The following is a 17,957-nucleotide window of genomic DNA, read 5'->3' on the forward strand; positions in this document are numbered from 1 at the left end:
TCAAAAGCGTAGGTGATATTTCCCGCAAATATTCTTTCGGTATTATTCCACAATTAGACATCGCTGAAATAGAAATAAAATAAAAACGTCTCATCTACGGGCACATATTCAAAGAGATTTATTTTGTTTCCTTTCATTTTTCCCTTTCCCCTTCAATATTTCATGCTCCTGGAACAGAGTATATAAAATCTGGCACCGCCACGCGTCTATCTTATATTTTCGTCTATCCAATTCCTGGAACCTGATACCATCAGGTATCCAGAGTTCTTTCGTCCTTTCCTCCATTGCGCAATGGTTGGTCTGTACCGAACCGAATTCGCTCGTCCCTCCTTATTGCCTATGAAATGCTAATACACTAAAGCAGTTTAAATTAAAAAAATCTCACTTTTGCATTACACAGTCAGTTTTTATATAGTTCCTATTCAGTAACCGGCGGAGTTTTCTAGCACGCAAAACTTAAACCAAAAATTGATGCACACAGCAGCGCATTAGGGCGAAGGAACGGAAAATGATGTGAGAGATGGATTGTTCAAACATTAAAAACACTTTTAAAACGTACATACATACATAGACGCACACCGCACGAAGGAGACTTGCGGGCCCAAAGTAAGGTAAATGTTTGTCTAACTAAAACTGGTCCGCTTTTTTTTTAAATCTCAAGTACGAAAAATAAAATATCACTGGAATGTTGTTCAGCACCCACCCAACCACATCATTGTTGTACTTTGACCTCGATGAGGAGGATGATCACGTGATCACGGCGGTTGCGAACTAAGAACTAAGATTGAGATAAAATCAATGGATGGAATGTGTTTGTAAACTATCACCACTGGGAACGAGAAAAAATTAAAACCTATAGGCATACAAATCACACCCGCTACGGGGGCAAAGCAAAGTCTAAAAACTCTTGTGGAGTAGGGGAGAAAGCGTCGATCCTATGGTCTAAAATAATTTACCTGAAAACGCACCGTAATCGGTATGGCATAAGTAAAAGTAGCACAAGTAATAAGTCTTTTCAAACGTTTAAGCTCTGGCTGGAAATCCAATCCAGCCTGCAACATCCGCCTTTTGTCTGCCTATCTTACGCCCACCGTCTACGCTAAGGATGTTGATCCGGGCAGTGGAATCTGGCAGCGATTTCGCTTTTGAAGAAGGTGGTCTAATGATTCTAATGTTACAATGCATATTAATATCTACTAAAATAGCGCTGCGTCGTGTACGCTCTCCTTCTAACGAGAATGTGCAATTTTAAAATCGAATCGAAGCAGGCGACTGAGCTCGCGATAAAGGGAACTAAATCAAACCTAACCGAAATTCACCTACGTTCAGGCACTTGCATTGTTCGTTTAAATGTATTTGTCATGTTTTTTGTTTTATTCTTGACTTGCGATCGATCGAATGTTGTATTCTCCAAACCGAAATAACGTCGCGTAAAAAGCATCCCATGCGTCTACTAATATTCTACTAACTTTTTACGCACCTAACCGCTGTCGATGTGATTCAATGATAAGCGACCTTTTTCTGGTGTGTAACAACATCGTAATACTCAAGGCAGTTGATCTTTCGGTATGCAAGGCAGTTCGTTTTTTTTTCTCAATCTGCCGCCGATAAATAGACCGGCTAGTAAAGCGTGCACTAAACAAGCAGCGTTTCTACTACAATTTCGATCGTTCCTTTCCACTGTTGCTTGTGAAAGACCCTGGCAGGTCGTTAATGTTGCATCATACAAATTTCGGTGGAACCATCTTGAATCGTGCATGTTTTACACTTTTGCATAAATAAAAAAAAACCCACGCGCCTCGTTGGGCCATCGATCGAGCCCGGAGAAAAGAACCGTTTACAGCAAAAAAGCGGTAGCGGAGGGAAGGGGATGGATAAAATACGACCACAATCAATAGATCCTAGAGTAGCTCTGTATAAATATATACATCCAAAAACGAACGCAGCCCACCGTTTGAGCTTGCCACGCGGGAATATATCAAAGCTATTGGTTATATGTAGTATAAATATGATACAAAAACTTTGTCTCTGGTCTCGTTTTCGTTTCGCTTGCTTCTTCTTAAATCTATATGTATATGCACGCGCCTTTTGAGCGGGCATCAACCGCTCAACGAAGATGCAAGTAGCATTCCGTCGGGGGGGTTGGATCAGTTAGAGAGGATGGGTAGAGAGCACACAGGGTGTTGTGTCTAGGTAGCACACGGTGGAAGATCATTCTACCAGTCCCGTAGGACCGGGAGAGTCTTTGTTCTATTTTTCACTGCAATCGTCTACATGGCTTTGGAGTTTGTCACAACTTAAACAGTTGTTTCATCATCGTCATTGGGTGCACTAGGAGAGTTTGGAGAAGAGAAAAAAAAAGTTATTATAATGCGTAGAAAAATGGTCCCGATGGTACGATCACACATGTACAAAGTGAGTAAATTTAGATTTTGGTTGATTACATGACTCAGTCATGTGTAATATAAACATACATAAATCAGTGTGCGCGTCCAATATCAATTGGAAAGAAAGGAAAGTTCTAAATCAATTTACGTTCAAAAAAATTAAAATACCACATTTGAAAAATAAAAATTATCCAACAAACAAATGAAACAAATGATCAAATCAAATCAAATGATGAGGCATTAAAATGAGACTAATGTAATTTACTTTTTAATAAAGACACATATAAACTTTCAATACATGATAGGTAAGAAATCTTGATTGCAATTTAAACATATGTAAAACGAACCAAAAACATATCCAGCACTACAATAAATACTACGGTCATATCATACCACTACAATACTACTGTCGGGTTATAAACAATTTCTATATATACATTTATTGAAGCATACATTACTAGTTCCTTGAACTATGCAAAATTTAAAGGAAAATCAAATAAAACTAATACCATGCAAAAACACACAAGGAGGTTAGAAATAACTATCACTTAAACTTACTATTATTGTTGTTCCCATTTTTAATAAAGTTGTCTATATGAAATGTGGCCTGTTCCACTTTCATTCTGTTGGTTGCACTGCTTGCTTGTATTTTGTTTTATTCTAAGATTTTTAGACGATCCCAACACCATCTAGTCGGAGTGTTGACGGGGAAGAGTTATGGGTAAAGAAAAAAAATACGGACAAATATGTAGACCATGATTGCCATGTCGAACGTTACTCGTAGTTAGCGCTAGTGAAAAAACGGGCTCGTAACGGGGAAAGAAAAACGTATTAAAACCTTTAACTTACTCATTTCCACCGGTCAGTTGGCCGAGCGATTGCAACGGTGCCGGTGAAATGCCATCCGTTCCGCGCATTAGGAGCGGTGGCGGAGGAGAAGAGGTATGGTGAGAGTCCAAGTGCCCACCGAGACCGTCCATTCCCGGGTGGTGCGACATACGGCCTCCTCCCACCCCATTGTGGCCGTTACTGCTACTGTGCACCAGGTGGTCCTCTTCGGCGGTGTACGGGAAGTTGTACGGGTTTTTGTCAGAACCTTCGGACATCCTGTCGGAGTCACCCCCACCACCTCCATGGTGTTTAATCTGCTGCTGTTGCTGGCGTTGTTGTTGCTGATAGTCGTTTTTGAGCAGCGACTGAACGCTCGATTTGAACGACATGGCGTGCGAGCCCGGCGGACTGTAGAGATCGGCCGGTGTTCCCAGCCCGTGGTACGGTGATTCCGCTCCACCAGTGCCGGCCCCATAGCCGAGAGTGCGCGACCGTTCGTAGAGTGATTCCTTCAGCGCGTACGGATTCTCGTGCTGGTACGCGCGCATATGATTGATGATCTGCATCGAGCCGGTGTGGCGCGCTTCCGCGATCGGCACACCACCACCACTTCCGTTCACCGACGACGCGTAGTGGTGCGGAAGTGTGCTTGCCGGGTTCGCCGTCGATTGCGTGTCGTAGCGCTTGGCGTAGTCCGTTGGCGGCACGTACTTGTCCGTCGGTCCGTAGTTGCTATAGTTGCGGTCACTGTGCAGGTCCGTGTTTGAGTAGCCGATGTTGTAGTTCTCCTGAATGTTTTCCAGTATCGACGGTGGCATGTTCATGCGGTTCTGATGCAGGTACGAAGTTTCCGTAATGTCCGGGTTTGGCAGCGAACCGCCATTGGTGGGCGATTTGTGCGGGTGGGCCTCATTGTCAGATCCAGTTTCTTGTGACCATCGTCCTTTAATTAGAGAATCATAAATTATTGTGTGATTTTGAAAACACCAACAATTAACTTACCATTTCCGGGAGGCAAATAGTTGCCTGCGTTTTGATTGGGCCATCTAGTAGGCGTAACATTCGGGAAAAGCTGAAATAGAACAGAGAAAAAGCGTTACTTATCGTCGCGTTACGATTCCAAAAGATTCAGTTACACTGAAAACTTTGATAGATTGAACGTAATCTCATTACCTGTGGGCTCTGGACGACGTGCAGCTCCGGTGGTGTGGTCGCCACATGCTCTGTAATGTTCGGAAGGTACGAAGTGCTGCACACTCCGGTGCTTCGGTGTGTGCTACTATTTCTTCCAACGCGCGACTCCTCGTCGTCACTCGAGTGGCTCGAGGCAAGCTCCAGACTGCGTCCATCCGTTTCACTACCCGAATCCGAGTCCCGCCGGTGCCGTCGGTGGCTACGTCGTTCGCCATCACCGTGCCGTCCCTGGCCCTGGCCATTCTTGATCTTGCGCAGTGCGCTTTCTTCGTAGTGGCCACGCATGTACGACGCTACACCGTCACTGTTGTAGTTTGAGGTGGATGTAGACGTGTGCCGGAACTGCCCGTCGCTTCGGTACGGGCTCGAGCTCGTCTTGGCCGTGCTACGTGAGGTCGTACTGGAGGTGCTGATGCCGATGTTACGCCGGGCTGTCTCGTACTGCCCGCCACCGGAAGGACCACCGGCAAACCCGGGCGTTTTCGGAGAACCCACGTTCTGGGAGCTGCTGCTGATGGCGATCGATGAGTCGAGCAGTGGTACCTTACGTCCGATGCACCGCAGGAAGGCGTTGTGCAGGTTTTCGCGAACACGTTTGTTGATGATACAGTAGCCGATTACGGAGAACAGCGAATGCATGATTACCACCGCCGATAGGAGCATATTAAGTAGCTGGGAGTTATCCGACGCAGACAGTACGGCCAGCACCCACATGATGCCTAGTAGCGGAAGCGACACGACCGAAAGCCAGAGCAGTGTACGTAGGTTTCCGAATCCGAGCACGTGGTCCTTGATCGTGAAGGCCGCCTTCACCGAGAGGAATAGTATGAACAGATCAAACACGGAAACGATGGCGATCGGTCCAACCATCCACCAGATCACGGATTCGTAAACGGATAGCCAGCAGCTGTAACGAAAATTGTATATGCGTTATCTTAACTGAACAAACAGTTTTGTTGCAAAGTTCCCAATTAAAAAGTTTAAGAATCTGTGATAAACTCAGTAGGTTCATTTAGACATATTGTAAAAACCATAGTAAGCTTAGCTTAGCATCTTGTATAAAAAGGAAGACCGCAGGACACAGTAGTTTTGAAACATAAAAACACATTAAAAGATTATCTCTAACTGCAGCCAATTGCGTTAAATTAATACTTACAATAAACTGTTTCCATACTCGTGCACACGCACTCCAACCGACAGTCCGACGAGTAGTGCCGGTGCACCGTAACCGATGGTATGATAGAATCCCATCGGTCCGTGGTTGATGTCGCGCATCTCCGTCAGCATTCGGTACAGATGAACACAATCCACCGTTGTCCACGCAAATGCCGCTAGCCACGAGTAGTGAAGCGCAATGGCCACCAGTTTACACGGGAACTAAGGGGGATGAGAATGGGCAAAGTTAGTGCCATTTGTCGAACAACGGTTCCTCCCGAGCCATGCCCTGTATCTTACCTCGTTATCCAGCAACTCCCGGCGAGCCTGTATGGCAACGAAGAACAACAGTTCGGCGGTGAAGATGCAGAAGAGCAGATTCTGGTGGATGCTGTTGGAGTTGGTCTGAAGTCCACGCAGTAGCGCCAGGGAAATAATCACCGCAAGCAGAATAGGTAGCGACAGTAGGAACGCTGAGTACGAAGTGATCTGCACCAGCAGCGATGGTTCGGGAATGTCCTCTGGATCGATGACGTCCACCAGTACGGCGTAGGTAGCGAGCTGATTGCACGTACAGTTCACCGTAATCGTATCGTTGTGTCCGATCGCTTCGTAATTGGGAATCTCCGTCTGACAGCCGATGCGAGTCCACAGGTTCGAGTGCGTATTCCATCGTACGCACTGTGGATTCGAGCGGGGCACGAACCGATTCCGCGGAATATTTAACCACATTTGCAGTTTTACCGCCTGAGGCAAATGCGGTTGCCCGAGGGGCACGTAATTCGTGCGGGATGATTCTACGTCCATCTCGGCCGACGAAGCACTCGTGCCCACACCTTCCGCCGTTACGACGTTCCTGCGGCGCTTGCGACGTTCCGAGCCAACTTCAGACGATCGAAGCTCGGCGGAGGACATTTGTTCGCTCCTGGACAGTACTACCGTTTCCGGGACGCTTCCTCCGTGGAAGTAGTCCTCTGGGTCTCCACCACCGTCGGGCGACCCGACCATCGGTACCTCCGGGGCGTGCTGGTCAAGCGTATCCAAACCTTCCTCGCGATCACTCATATCGTGAATGGATATTTTGATCTCGTTCATCGTGAGCTTTTCGTTGGGCTGCTGTGCTTTCGTTTGCGGTGGTGCCATTGTTTCCACGTGGTTCGTGTCCCCACTGGGAACCGAAACCGATTCCTTCCCCGTTGAGCCCGTTGCGGCCGATTCCGGTGTGACGATTGCGATCGAGAGCACACTGCTGGCAATCTGCATGTCCACGCCCCAGCGGCGCGTAACGGTTTCATCGTAATTGGCCGGAAACAGCTCGCCGGCGTCCTTGTACTGGGCGTACGTGAAGATGGCCCGATGCTCCGCGATCGTGCTCACCACCTCGTTCTTGTCCGGCGGTATGATGCCGAGCATGTCGAGCGCCACGAGTACGCGCGTATGCCGATCAAACTTTGACCGATCCTGGATGTAGTTGTTGTACTTCGGGAAGGCAATGTACGGATGCTTCTGCTTGGGTGAGCTCTGCAGGAAGGAACTCGTGTCCGGCAGGATGACCGTTTCCGCGTGGTGCACCACCTGGTGGTGTTGGAGCTTGCTACCCTGCTGCTGCTCACGCTGTTTCACCATTTGCGACTCGTACCCGAACAGCGACTCCGATGTCACAATGTCCATCCCGAGCGCCATGTTCTTGTGCACGATCTCGAACGGGTTCGTGTAGGTGTCGTGCTGCGAGCGAGCGAGTACGATCATGTAGCGGTTGAATGCATCGATCAGCTCGTCCGGACCGCGTCCGGTTAGATCGTGAACCCGGCGCCACTCGCCAGCGTACCGACGGTCCAGAATTTCCCCGGCACTCTCCACCAAATTACGCACGTAATGTTTGTCCTGGCTGTGCGAAAGGTTCAATCCGGCCTGGAACGACTCGTAGCGCATCAGCTCGTGTAACAGCCGGTTGGTAATCAGCAGATCGGCCCCATATAGCTTGCTCTGCACGAACGACTGCCCATCGTTCATCAGGTAGTCCAGCTCGAAGTCATCCTCGCGCCATACGCCCTTTCCCCCGCTCTCTCGATCGATCGTGTAGTAGTCGTTCATGCGGGACGTATCGCCGGGTGTACGATCCGGCCCGGCATGCTGTTGTCCACCGACGGTCACACACGCTTGCTGCAGTGTGGCGGCAACCTTCACCGAAATGAACGTGTTCAGCTCGAGTCCGTCCACTTCGATCTGGGACAGTTGTTTGCGCAGATCGAGGAACGCTTCCGACGTGCAGTTGAACATGTCCGGTGCACCCCAGCCGCTCTGTACCTGGTCGCAACGACGCGTTCCCTTACCCCGGGCCGGTGCCGGGCAGTTTTCCACCGCCAGCTCACCGAACGCCGTGCGGGGCCACCAGAGACCGGCCGAGTGCGACTTCGGACAACCATCGTACACAACTTCGCACCCGTTCAGTGTGACCTCGGCGTACGGGTTCGAGCAGGAGTCGCACCGACGACCAATCACACCCTCCCGACACTCGCACTGGCCCGAGCTGTTGCACGACTTACCGTACGAGCCGACGGCGTAGCACTCGCAAGGCAGGCACGTAGTGTCGTTAACCGGTTGGTAGTGGTTCTCCCGGCAGTAGCACTGGCCGGTGGTTTTGTCGCAGTTCGGATGATAGCCCTGCTTCACGTTGCACTTGCAGGGGCCACAGCTACGTTCACCCCACCATCCGGCCGGGCACGGTTGCTGGATCGTGTTCTCGCAGTATTCGCCCGAGCTGAGCGTGCTGTTGCACTCGCACCGGTAACCCTTCACGTTGGCCGTGTCCGCTCGGCACACTCCATTGTCCGAGCAGGGTTTCACCGTGCACACCGGCTTGCAGTCGACACCAACGTACCCATGCAGGCACTCGCAGTATGCCTCGTCCCAGTTGCTCACGCAGATCGATTCCTCCGGACAACCGGTCTCCGGACACCGGGCGTTCGAGGTGCACCCATCCACGACGTTCTCACGCACCGTCGGTCGCTTCAGCACCGACTGCACACCACCGACGCGCACATCCTGAATGCATCCCTCGAAGTTCTCCGATGATCCGCCACCATAGTGTTGCTGCCCGATCGTACCCTCCAGTCCGCCGATGACGATCCGTCCCACGTACAACCCTTGGATCTTCTGCGACACTGGCAGCACGCCGTTACGCTGACCGTAGTCCACCGTCAGCGAGACCTCCGTGCCCATCCACTTGATCTCCACCCGGTGCCACCGCCCATCGGCCAAGTCGGCGCCGACCAACTGCACCGGTTCCCCGTTGTACGCGTACTGCAGTGTGCCATCGCGCAACGAAACCACGGCCGAGCTATTCTGGCCCACCTGAATCTCCATCACGAACGTATCGCGCTTGCGAGTGCGCACCGAGAACGCCGTTAGCCAGGGCAGCTGGATGGGACGCAGCAGCGGGTTGAAGCTGAGAATGCCATCACCCTGGAAGCGCCACGGGAGCGCCACCGATTCCTGGCACGCGTTTCCCGTGAACCCATCCGGACAATCGCATTCCCACCCTTCGCCCCAGCCCTCCCGACAGGTGCCTCCGTTGAAACACGGTTCCGATGCACAAGAGGCCGCCTTCTGCGGGCATCCCGCGACCGTACCGTTATCCGCAATGTACGCCCCGAGATCCACGTACCGATGGTCGATGTACAGATCCGAGATGCAGCCCACGAAGCTGTGCGATTTGATCGGGAAGTTGGCCGGAATCTTTGGCAACCCGCCGACCTGCAGCGGGCCCGTTAGGTCGAAAAATCGATGGCACGGTTCGACGAGAGACGCACACCGACGGTCCAGCACGAGTGTCGTCTGATTCGCACAGTTCCAACGCTCGCCGAGCTCCGCCAAAGCCGTGGCCGTATCGCAGCTGTCCAGCGAGAGCAGTACCGTGCGGTTGAAGTAGCGTACCTCCACCGTGTGCCAGTTACCGTCGGAAACCTTCCGCCGCTGGTTTACCGTCACCGATTCAACGCGATCGCCGAGCGAAAACGAAAACAGTACGCGCCCGTTAATGATCTCCAGCGCGATGAAATCGTGCTGTTCGTTGTAGCGTCCATTGTACAGCAGCAGGCCACTGTCACGCACGGTCGCAAAACGGAGCCGTATGTTGAACCGATGTCGCTGTCGCATGCCCGGGAACGTGAGAAACGAGTTGCGCGAGAACGAACGTGACATTAGCTCGCAGGTTTTCGTATACGGTGGCCAGTGGCCGCCGTGGCCACTCGAGAGGCAACTGTACCCATCACCGCACACCTCCGAGACGCACGGCTTGAGGCTGGTGATGGCCGTTTCGCAATTTACGCCGGTGTACGCTTCGGAGCAGACGCACGAGTAGCCACCCTCCTTGCGCACGCAGCTACCCCCGTTCGCACAGGGGTCCGAGTAGCACAGGTCAACCTCCGTGTCGCACAGATAGTGCTCCTTGCTGCCGGTAAAACCCTCCGGACACTTGCAGGCGAACGTGTTGACCGGGTGAATCGGACGGAAGAGCACCGTGTCGCTGTGGATGAAGCCGGATGCGTTGCCGAACTTAAGCACCGAAAGGCACTGCTCGTAGTTCAGGCAAGGTTCCCGCACGCACAGGTTGTCGTCGAATGGGAGCACACGTACCGTCGCCAACCTGGCCAGGATGGCCCGGTTCAGGTAAATGCGCTCCTGAAGGTACTGCGAGCTGTAGTACTCCTCGAACGCGACATCCGGCCGTCGGGCGGAGAAGCTGACGTTCAGTATCTTCCCGCTGACGTCGATGTCCTCCTGGATGGAGAACAGGAATATGTTTTCCTTCGGGCACGGGATGATGGCGGCCAGCCCGTCGAGGAAGAAGCTAAGCAGCGGCGACAGGAACGCTTCCTCCGTCATCTCGTCCAGCCGCACCGTGACCGAGTTGAACAGCATGTCCTCCGTGATGAGCCGCACAATCAGCTGCATGATCGCCTTCGCCTCGTTAATCCCATCCGTCACCGACACCTCCATCGTGGCGAACTTGGGCACGTTCGTGTTCAGCTGCGGGCTAAGCGTAAGCCCTCCGGTTGAACTATTCAAGCGCAGCAGGTTCGCATTGTTCCCCGACAGAATGCGGTAGGTCAAGCGGTCCGTGACGTCAGCATCGAACGCCGGTATCCGCCCGATCACTCCACTCGGGAAGCAGTCGCGGAAGTTGTTGAAGATGACCTGGAAGTCGCGCAAGACGGGCGCATTGTCGTTCACGTCCGTTACCAGTACCTCTACGTAGACGTCGTTACGCAGCGGAGGACTCGCTGCTCGTATGATCAGCTCGAAGCGCTTCCGGGGCGACTCGTAGTCCAGCTCGGTCATCGTCAGCAGCTGCGCCCGGTCCGATCCGGGTCGGGTAACGAGCGAGAACGAGTTCGAATCGTCACCACCGATGATCGAGTAGTGTACGATCGCGTTCACACCCTCGTCCGGATCGTGTGCATAGATCTCACCCACGACCGACCCAACCGGGCTGTTCTCCGGCACGTACAGCGTCAGCTTGTCCGAGGCGAAGGTCGGCGGCGAGTCGTTCACGTCGTCCAGCCGGATCTGTACCTCCACGCTGCTGCTCATCGTTGGCGTGCCCTTGTCGCTCGCGATCGCCGTCAGATGGTACACCGGGATGCTCTCGCGATCGAGTCCCTTGTTCGTGCGGATCACACCGGAGATCGGATCCACCACGAAAGAACCCTCGTCGACGTCCTTTTGGGCGAGCGCGTACTTCACCCGCCCATTCAGGCCCATGTCAGCGTCAGTGGCACCGATCTGCACCACCGACGTGCCGATCAGCGCGTCCTCCGGGATCGTCGCCTGGTACAACGGGACCTTAAACGCCGGCGCATTGTCGTTCACGTCCGTCACGGCGATCTCCACGTCGGTCGTGTCGCTGAGCGAAGGGTTGCCACCGTCTTTGGCCGTCACCGTCAGCAGGTACCCGCTCGTGCTTTCCCGATCGAGCTTGGCGTTCGTCACGATCGCGCCAGTTTGTGCGTTTATTGCGAACGGTTCATTCGCTCCCAGTCCGTTCACCGACTCATCGTTCAGCAGGTACGTAATCTGTGCGTTAATGCCGACGTCACTGTCCGTGGCCGATACGACCAGCACGGTCGTGCCGATCGGTGCGTCCTCAAACACCGACGCACTGTACGGGGCGTTCTCAAACACTGGCGCAAAGTTGTTCGCATCAGTGATGTTGATGTTCACGATGGCCGTATCCGTCCGCTGGCCACTGTCGGTCGCCGTGATGGTCAACGCGAACCGACGCTCCTGCTTGTAGTCGAGCGGTTGCGCGATCGTGATCAACCCGCGCCCATTCTGCGACGTAATTGCAAAGCGACCCCGCGTGTTTCCCGCCGTTATCTCGTAGTGCAGCCGCGAGTCCTCATCCGGATCGGTGGCCGTCACGGTCGTCACCGGCGTGCCCGGCGGTTGATCCTCCGCCAGCATCGCCTCGTAGTACTTCGGGCTGAACGTCGGATCGTTGTCGTTCACGTCCTGTATCGTGACGATCACCGACGTGCTGGCCGACTTCGGCGGAATGCCACCGTCGACGGCGACCACCTGGAAGCTGTACCGGCTCTGCTCCTCCCGATCGAGCGCCTTCGTCGTGTGAATCCATCCGGTGCGCGGATCGACCGCCAGCGGCATTCCGTCGTCCCGGTTCTGGATGCTGTACGTAATCTCCGAGTTGGCCCCCTCGTCCGAGTCGTACGCCTGCACGCGCACAATGTTGTACCCGACAGGAACGCTCTCGAGCACGGCCTCCTGGAACTGGGACGTGTAGAAACGGGGCGCATTATCGTTCGCATCGAGCACGTTCACCAGCAGCTGGGTCGTGTTGGAGCGCGACGGACTGCCACCGTCCTGCGCCCGGATCACCAGCCGGTAGCTGCGGACGCTCTCGTAGTCCAGCGGCTTCACCAGCGACACGTCACCGCTCATCGAGTCGATGGAAAACTGTGATTGCGTATTTCCGCCGATAATGGCGTAGCTGTGGAGTGGACGAACACATGGAACGAGGGAACGAAAAAATAATTAGTTCTGCGTTTGATCGAGGGCTCTCTCCGCCCCAAGTGCGGGACAGACAAATTGAAAAGCATCGCGCGGATTCGCGAATCGAGATTGGCTGTTCCGTTAGGATTCACCCCGTGGGGAATTATTGGAACGAAAGAATTTCAAAGACAGCAATCAGCGGCCAATTTTTTGTAATCGTTCACAATTCACCGAGAAAAGCGTTGGATTGGTTGTCCCATTCAAATCCACTTGGAAATCCCTTGACGATTAAAATGGAAACCATTATCATGATAACTTGAACACTCGCACAAAGGGGACAAACTATAAAATGTATGCTCGAGCCAGCAGGTTTCACCAAACCGGAAAAAAACAGTAAAAGATTATCCGGCAAACGTTTGAGTAGTAAACTGAACTGTGAAATTATCATTCACAATAATTTACGTAAAGGAATGGAAAATCAATTGAGAAATGTGTATAGCAGCCTGCATTGCACTATATTTCGACCTAAAATTAGAAAATTCTAAATGTTTTCGAGGAGATTAAATTATATTTTTTCTTTGCACGGATTGAACCGTATTGTGACAAACAGGAATCTGTAGCAGAATAATATGAGGATAAGCAAAAGCTAACGTAAATAAAGTGCAAGATACATTATACGAAGTAAGTATAAAGTAATATTTTAACGTTACCCTTTCTCGAGGTCAACATTGCTGCCTTTTAATTTATTTTTAAAGATTAGATAGATTGAATTGTCTAAACAATTTTTTTGTCGATTAAATATGTTGTATACAAGTCATGTTGTTTGACTTCGCAGTTATCATCTTGATTGATGGTTCGACAGCAGTTAATCAAATAACATAACATGATTGTGTCGATTAAAACGATTAAGAAACACGCCCTTCATTATTATTATTATGTGGCAAGACATCCGCTACTGGGGCAAGGCCTCTCTCCGAAGAGAGTTTCAGTAACCGAGAGACGGTATATTATACCGATCTATAATATACCGTCACCCGTTCGTAATACCGGAGGGTGCCAAGACTCGAGATTCGATCCCACACCTGTGGCGTGGTGTTTCCTCGCGCTACCGCTGCGCCATGGGCACCCCCATGGGGGGTGCACGCGCCTCATGGGGCACGCGCCTCATTACAGATAGCAGATATCTCACAAGCTCTGTTCAACCGGCTGAAGGTACGTAACTTACCGAATCGCGGCGTTGTTGCCCTGATCTGCATCCGTCGCCTGGATGTGCGCGATGACGTTGTTCTCGTTTGCCCACTGGTCCTCACGAACCTGCACCGTGTAGGTGCGCTCACTGAACTGCGGATAGTTGTCGTTGTCGTCCAGGATCTTCACCAGCACCGTCGTCGTGGCCGATTTGCGCTCCGACTGCGGGGTGGCCATGTCGGTTGCCGTCACCGTGATCGTGTACATGCCGGACACCTCCCGATCCAAGGCACTGCGCGTCGAAATGGTGCCACTCCGGGCATCGATTCGGAACTTGTGCGCACTGTCGTCGTCTCGCACTGGCGGCGTTCCATCGTCTCCATCGCCGGGGCCAGCATGTTCCTCCGCCGACGTCTGGTGGTGTTCCCCGGTGATGCTCGTGATCATGTACTCAATATCGGCGTTCTTGCCAATGTCCTGGTCGGTCGCGCGAATCGTAATCACGGTCGAGCCGACACTGACACCCTCCCGGACCGTCGCGTGGAACTGCTCGGCCTCGAACGTCGGCGTGTGATCGTTGCAGTCCAGCACGTTCACCTGCAACGTCGTGGTGCCGGAGCGCGGTGGAAAGCTGTCGTCGGTGGCGATCACGCGAAAGTAGTGCACATCCATCAGCTCGCGATCGAGCGTGGCTGACGTTGTCACGACGCCGGTTCGCGAGTCCACCTTAAACATTGCCTGCGACCTCGAATCGAGCAGCGACACGAGCGAGTACACGACCGGTGATTCCTCCGGGTCTCGGGCGCGCACCGTCGTAACACTCGCTCCGACCGGCTGTTCCTCGAGCACCGAAGCCACGTAGAGCGCCTGCTCGAAGTACGGGCTCTGGTTGCGTAGCTCCCTCCGCACCCGCCGCGCAATATCCGTGTCGTTCAGCTCCTGATGATGGTAGACGATCTTCAGCCGATGATCGGCGTCCACAATGTCGCGCCGATCACACCGCACGCTGTACGTGATGATCACCTTCCAGAGCGTCTCCGGGATGCAGAGATCACCCGTCGCGATCAGATCACCGGAGCGCGTCTCGATCTCGAATCGCTCGTCGTTCACGTCCAAATATCGCACGGTGCAGTGATTCATTACCGTTTTCGGCAGGAACGCCGTGATCGAGTTGATGAACTGCGACCGCTTGAGGCAGATTTTTTTCCACCGATCGGTCGTGTGGATCGCGTACGACGCGAACGTCTCCGAGATCCACTGCTTCGCGTCCGCTATCTTGCGGTGTATCCGGTCTGCCGGCAGATCTCGTATCTCGCGACGCTTCCGGCTAAGAATGTTATGCCGGTACGCGTTCTCCAGCACCGTGTCGTACAGGATGTCACCCTCCCGGAACGTCGTGTAGTTGGTGACGCTGTCGGTTGCCGCCAGCCAGGGGTACTCGGACCGATAGTACGTGAACCGGTCACCCCGGTACTCGCCGTACATTCTCCGCTGCTGTTCGATCTCCTCCGTGTCTTCTTCTTCCTCCTCAAGTGCAGGCAAGGGCTCATCCTGCACATCCTTCACCAATCGGTACACCGGCCCCACCGCCCTTCGGTACCGCTCGTGAGTGTGATGATGATGCTGATAGCCGGTATCATCCTCCTCGAACAGCTTCCGGAAGCTGGCCGCCACCGCTTCGTCCTCGTCGGAACAATTGTGCCCAACGATGAATATCCTTATCGGGAGGCTGTAGTAGTCGATGCTACGCAGCCGGTTCGAGGTCGAGTCGACGTAGAACGTGAACAGGGTGGGATAGTAGATCCCGTCGCACTGCAGCTTGCGCTTCAGGCTGACCTGCCCGTTGCCAGGATCCACCCGCAGCAGATGGTGCACGTAGTGTGCCGACTTGTGCGCGTTGATCTTGTAGTGTCGCTCGGAGCCGAGCTTGTAAACGGACGAATTGAACAGCACCTTGCCCGGTTCGTCGTCCTCGCTTGCTATGATCATGTAGCCGCTCGTCCGGGGCACACCGTGGAGCACCACCAGGAGCAGCAGCAGAACCGTGGTCGCAGCCACCAGCCGGAACCTTCGCACGGTCATCGTCGTGAGCTTTTCCGTCATGTTTGCCGTCGTCGCCGCACACCGCTATTCACCGACGTTGCTCACGCTGGCGGGCATGGTCGTGAGGCTGCGGGGGGAAAAAACAGGAGAATGAAAATGATCAAGTCGTACACGTCTGACCAGAAGAATCCGCTACGCTAAACTAATAATTAGAGTCACTGCACTGCACACACTGCACCCCATTTTCCTTCGAGCCTCGACCATCCCCTGTTTTGTATACGATACGCACACACTCACACACGCACATCTAGCACTCCCCCTAAGTATTTCTGAACGGAACAGAAAAGCCGTACTTTTCCGGGTTTCCGTCGAACTACGATGAATCATCACCAAGCGGCGGTGTTTTCCCTGGGCCGCGTGTCGACCACCGCCACACCTCCCCAAGGGAAATATATCGATTTTCCCCCTACTATGCGCAAACACACAAGAAACGGCAGTCGCACACACCCACCTCTTTCTCTCTCCCTCTCTCTCTCCTTTCACCCATGTTCGTGTACGTATACTACGTACGTAAGACAAGGGGTGCTTGTGCACAGGATAATACACTAGACATCGACAAACTGGGGTAACAACGGATCAAACCCGCCGTATCGGCGGCCTTAAGGACGAACGCCGAAGAGGGTCGCGTTCGGTTGTGTTGGTGGCGAAGTCCTTCCGCTGCTGGTGATGGTGGCAACGGTTGTAGGCGGAACGGAACCGGCAAGATTACACACAACCACCCGAATACAACACAACAAACTAAATTATACAAACGCTTCCCTTGCTACGGGAAGGAAAAGTCCTCTACCGTGCACTTCACGGTTACGACGAACAGGGACACCTTCAGGAGTTGGGTTGATTTTGCCGAAAACCAGAAAGCAACAAAAAAAAAAGCAAAACACGAGCAAATTTCCCCACATCATAATGTCGCAATGGTACGCAATATGTGCATGCAATGGTCCATTGGAAGTAACCACACATAAAACACGGCATGTTTGCACATGCGAACTTTCTATGGCATCCTTGCGGAGGGAATACCTGCGTCGTGCACTGAAGGGATGTCTGAAAGTAATATAATACCAGGCCATAATTTCATTCGATAATGGACTTAATTAAAAATAATGTTTCTTGGTAAAAATCAGTAGTAAATGGATCAATCTAATTAGGCAACTCGGTTATTGCTTTCAAACAAGTATCGAAAATTTTTCTAAAAATATTTGCCATCTCATTATTTACATTACAATAATACATATAATAATGCTTTTATACATTCTTTTAGTTGAAAAAATCCTTTCATCCCCATTAGTGGGAACATGAAAATCAACTTTTCAAAATCACATTTTTACTCGGAAAAACAACCAATTTCAAAACAAAGGAGAAACATTAAACTATTAAAATTAAAATACCCGAGTCACACTTCAAAAGTGCAACAGAAGATACAGTTTCATGTTTAATATTCCAAAGTCACATATGGACAACATAAATAATTGTTGGCATAACAATTAATTTGAATTACAAAAGTGGGCACACTTTGAATCATATAATTATTACATAGCAAATCGTTGAAGGGAACTATACAAATAAATAAAAATAAATTAAAGATACATGAGTAAATCATTGCAAAATCCTTTGTTTTAGCTAAAACATCGCCCAGGCGTGTTATAAGTTGCTACAAAAGTTTTTCTTGTTGGAACAACATTGTATTAGCAGACAGTTTAAATTTTTACTATCAATTATTCGACTTCTCAGATAAGGCACAGCTTCTCACTCTTGACATAGCTGTAATGTAAATTTTTCTTCTTAGTAATGTTACTGTAAATATGTAACACCGATGTTTCATTATTCAAAAATTTGGCAAAAACAAATGGTAGAACTTTCAATTTGATAAGCAGTTTGTTATACTGAAGCATAAAAAACGTGCAAACGTGTCTTAATTTCATCCACGTATGAATTTTTCCGATCGAGTTTTCAGGTGAGCAATGGGGGAGAAAAAAAAACTAATCTTCATTATCATAGCGTTTCCCGTTCAGCTCGACCGGCCTACATTCTTCTCGCCACGCGCTACCGAGCTAAGAAATGTTTATCTCAAACAGGTTTTCCACTCAA

At 51.6% G+C, this 17,957-nt stretch overlaps 1 protein-coding gene across 1 annotated transcript; it reads right to left on the reverse strand.

Annotated features, from left to right (window-relative positions):
* Positions 1-103: 103 nt before the first annotated feature.
* LOC131265000 (protocadherin-like wing polarity protein stan) lies at positions 104-15,872 on the reverse strand. Its single transcript, XM_058267262.1, has 7 exons — positions 13,807-15,872; positions 5,868-12,579; positions 5,569-5,789; positions 4,392-5,319; positions 4,221-4,290; positions 3,237-4,161; positions 104-2,331 (listed from the first exon to the last, which is right to left on the reverse strand). Exons 1-7 carry the CDS (start codon positions 15,870-15,872, stop codon positions 2,298-2,300), a joined length of 10,956 nt encoding a protein of 3,651 aa, XP_058123245.1. The 3' UTR covers positions 104-2,297.
* Positions 15,873-17,957: the final 2,085 nt, after the last annotated feature.

This window comes from Anopheles coustani, chromosome 2, assembly GCF_943734705.1.
Source record: "Anopheles coustani chromosome 2, idAnoCousDA_361_x.2, whole genome shotgun sequence".
Taxonomy (NCBI): Eukaryota; Metazoa; Arthropoda; class Insecta; order Diptera; family Culicidae; genus Anopheles; species Anopheles coustani.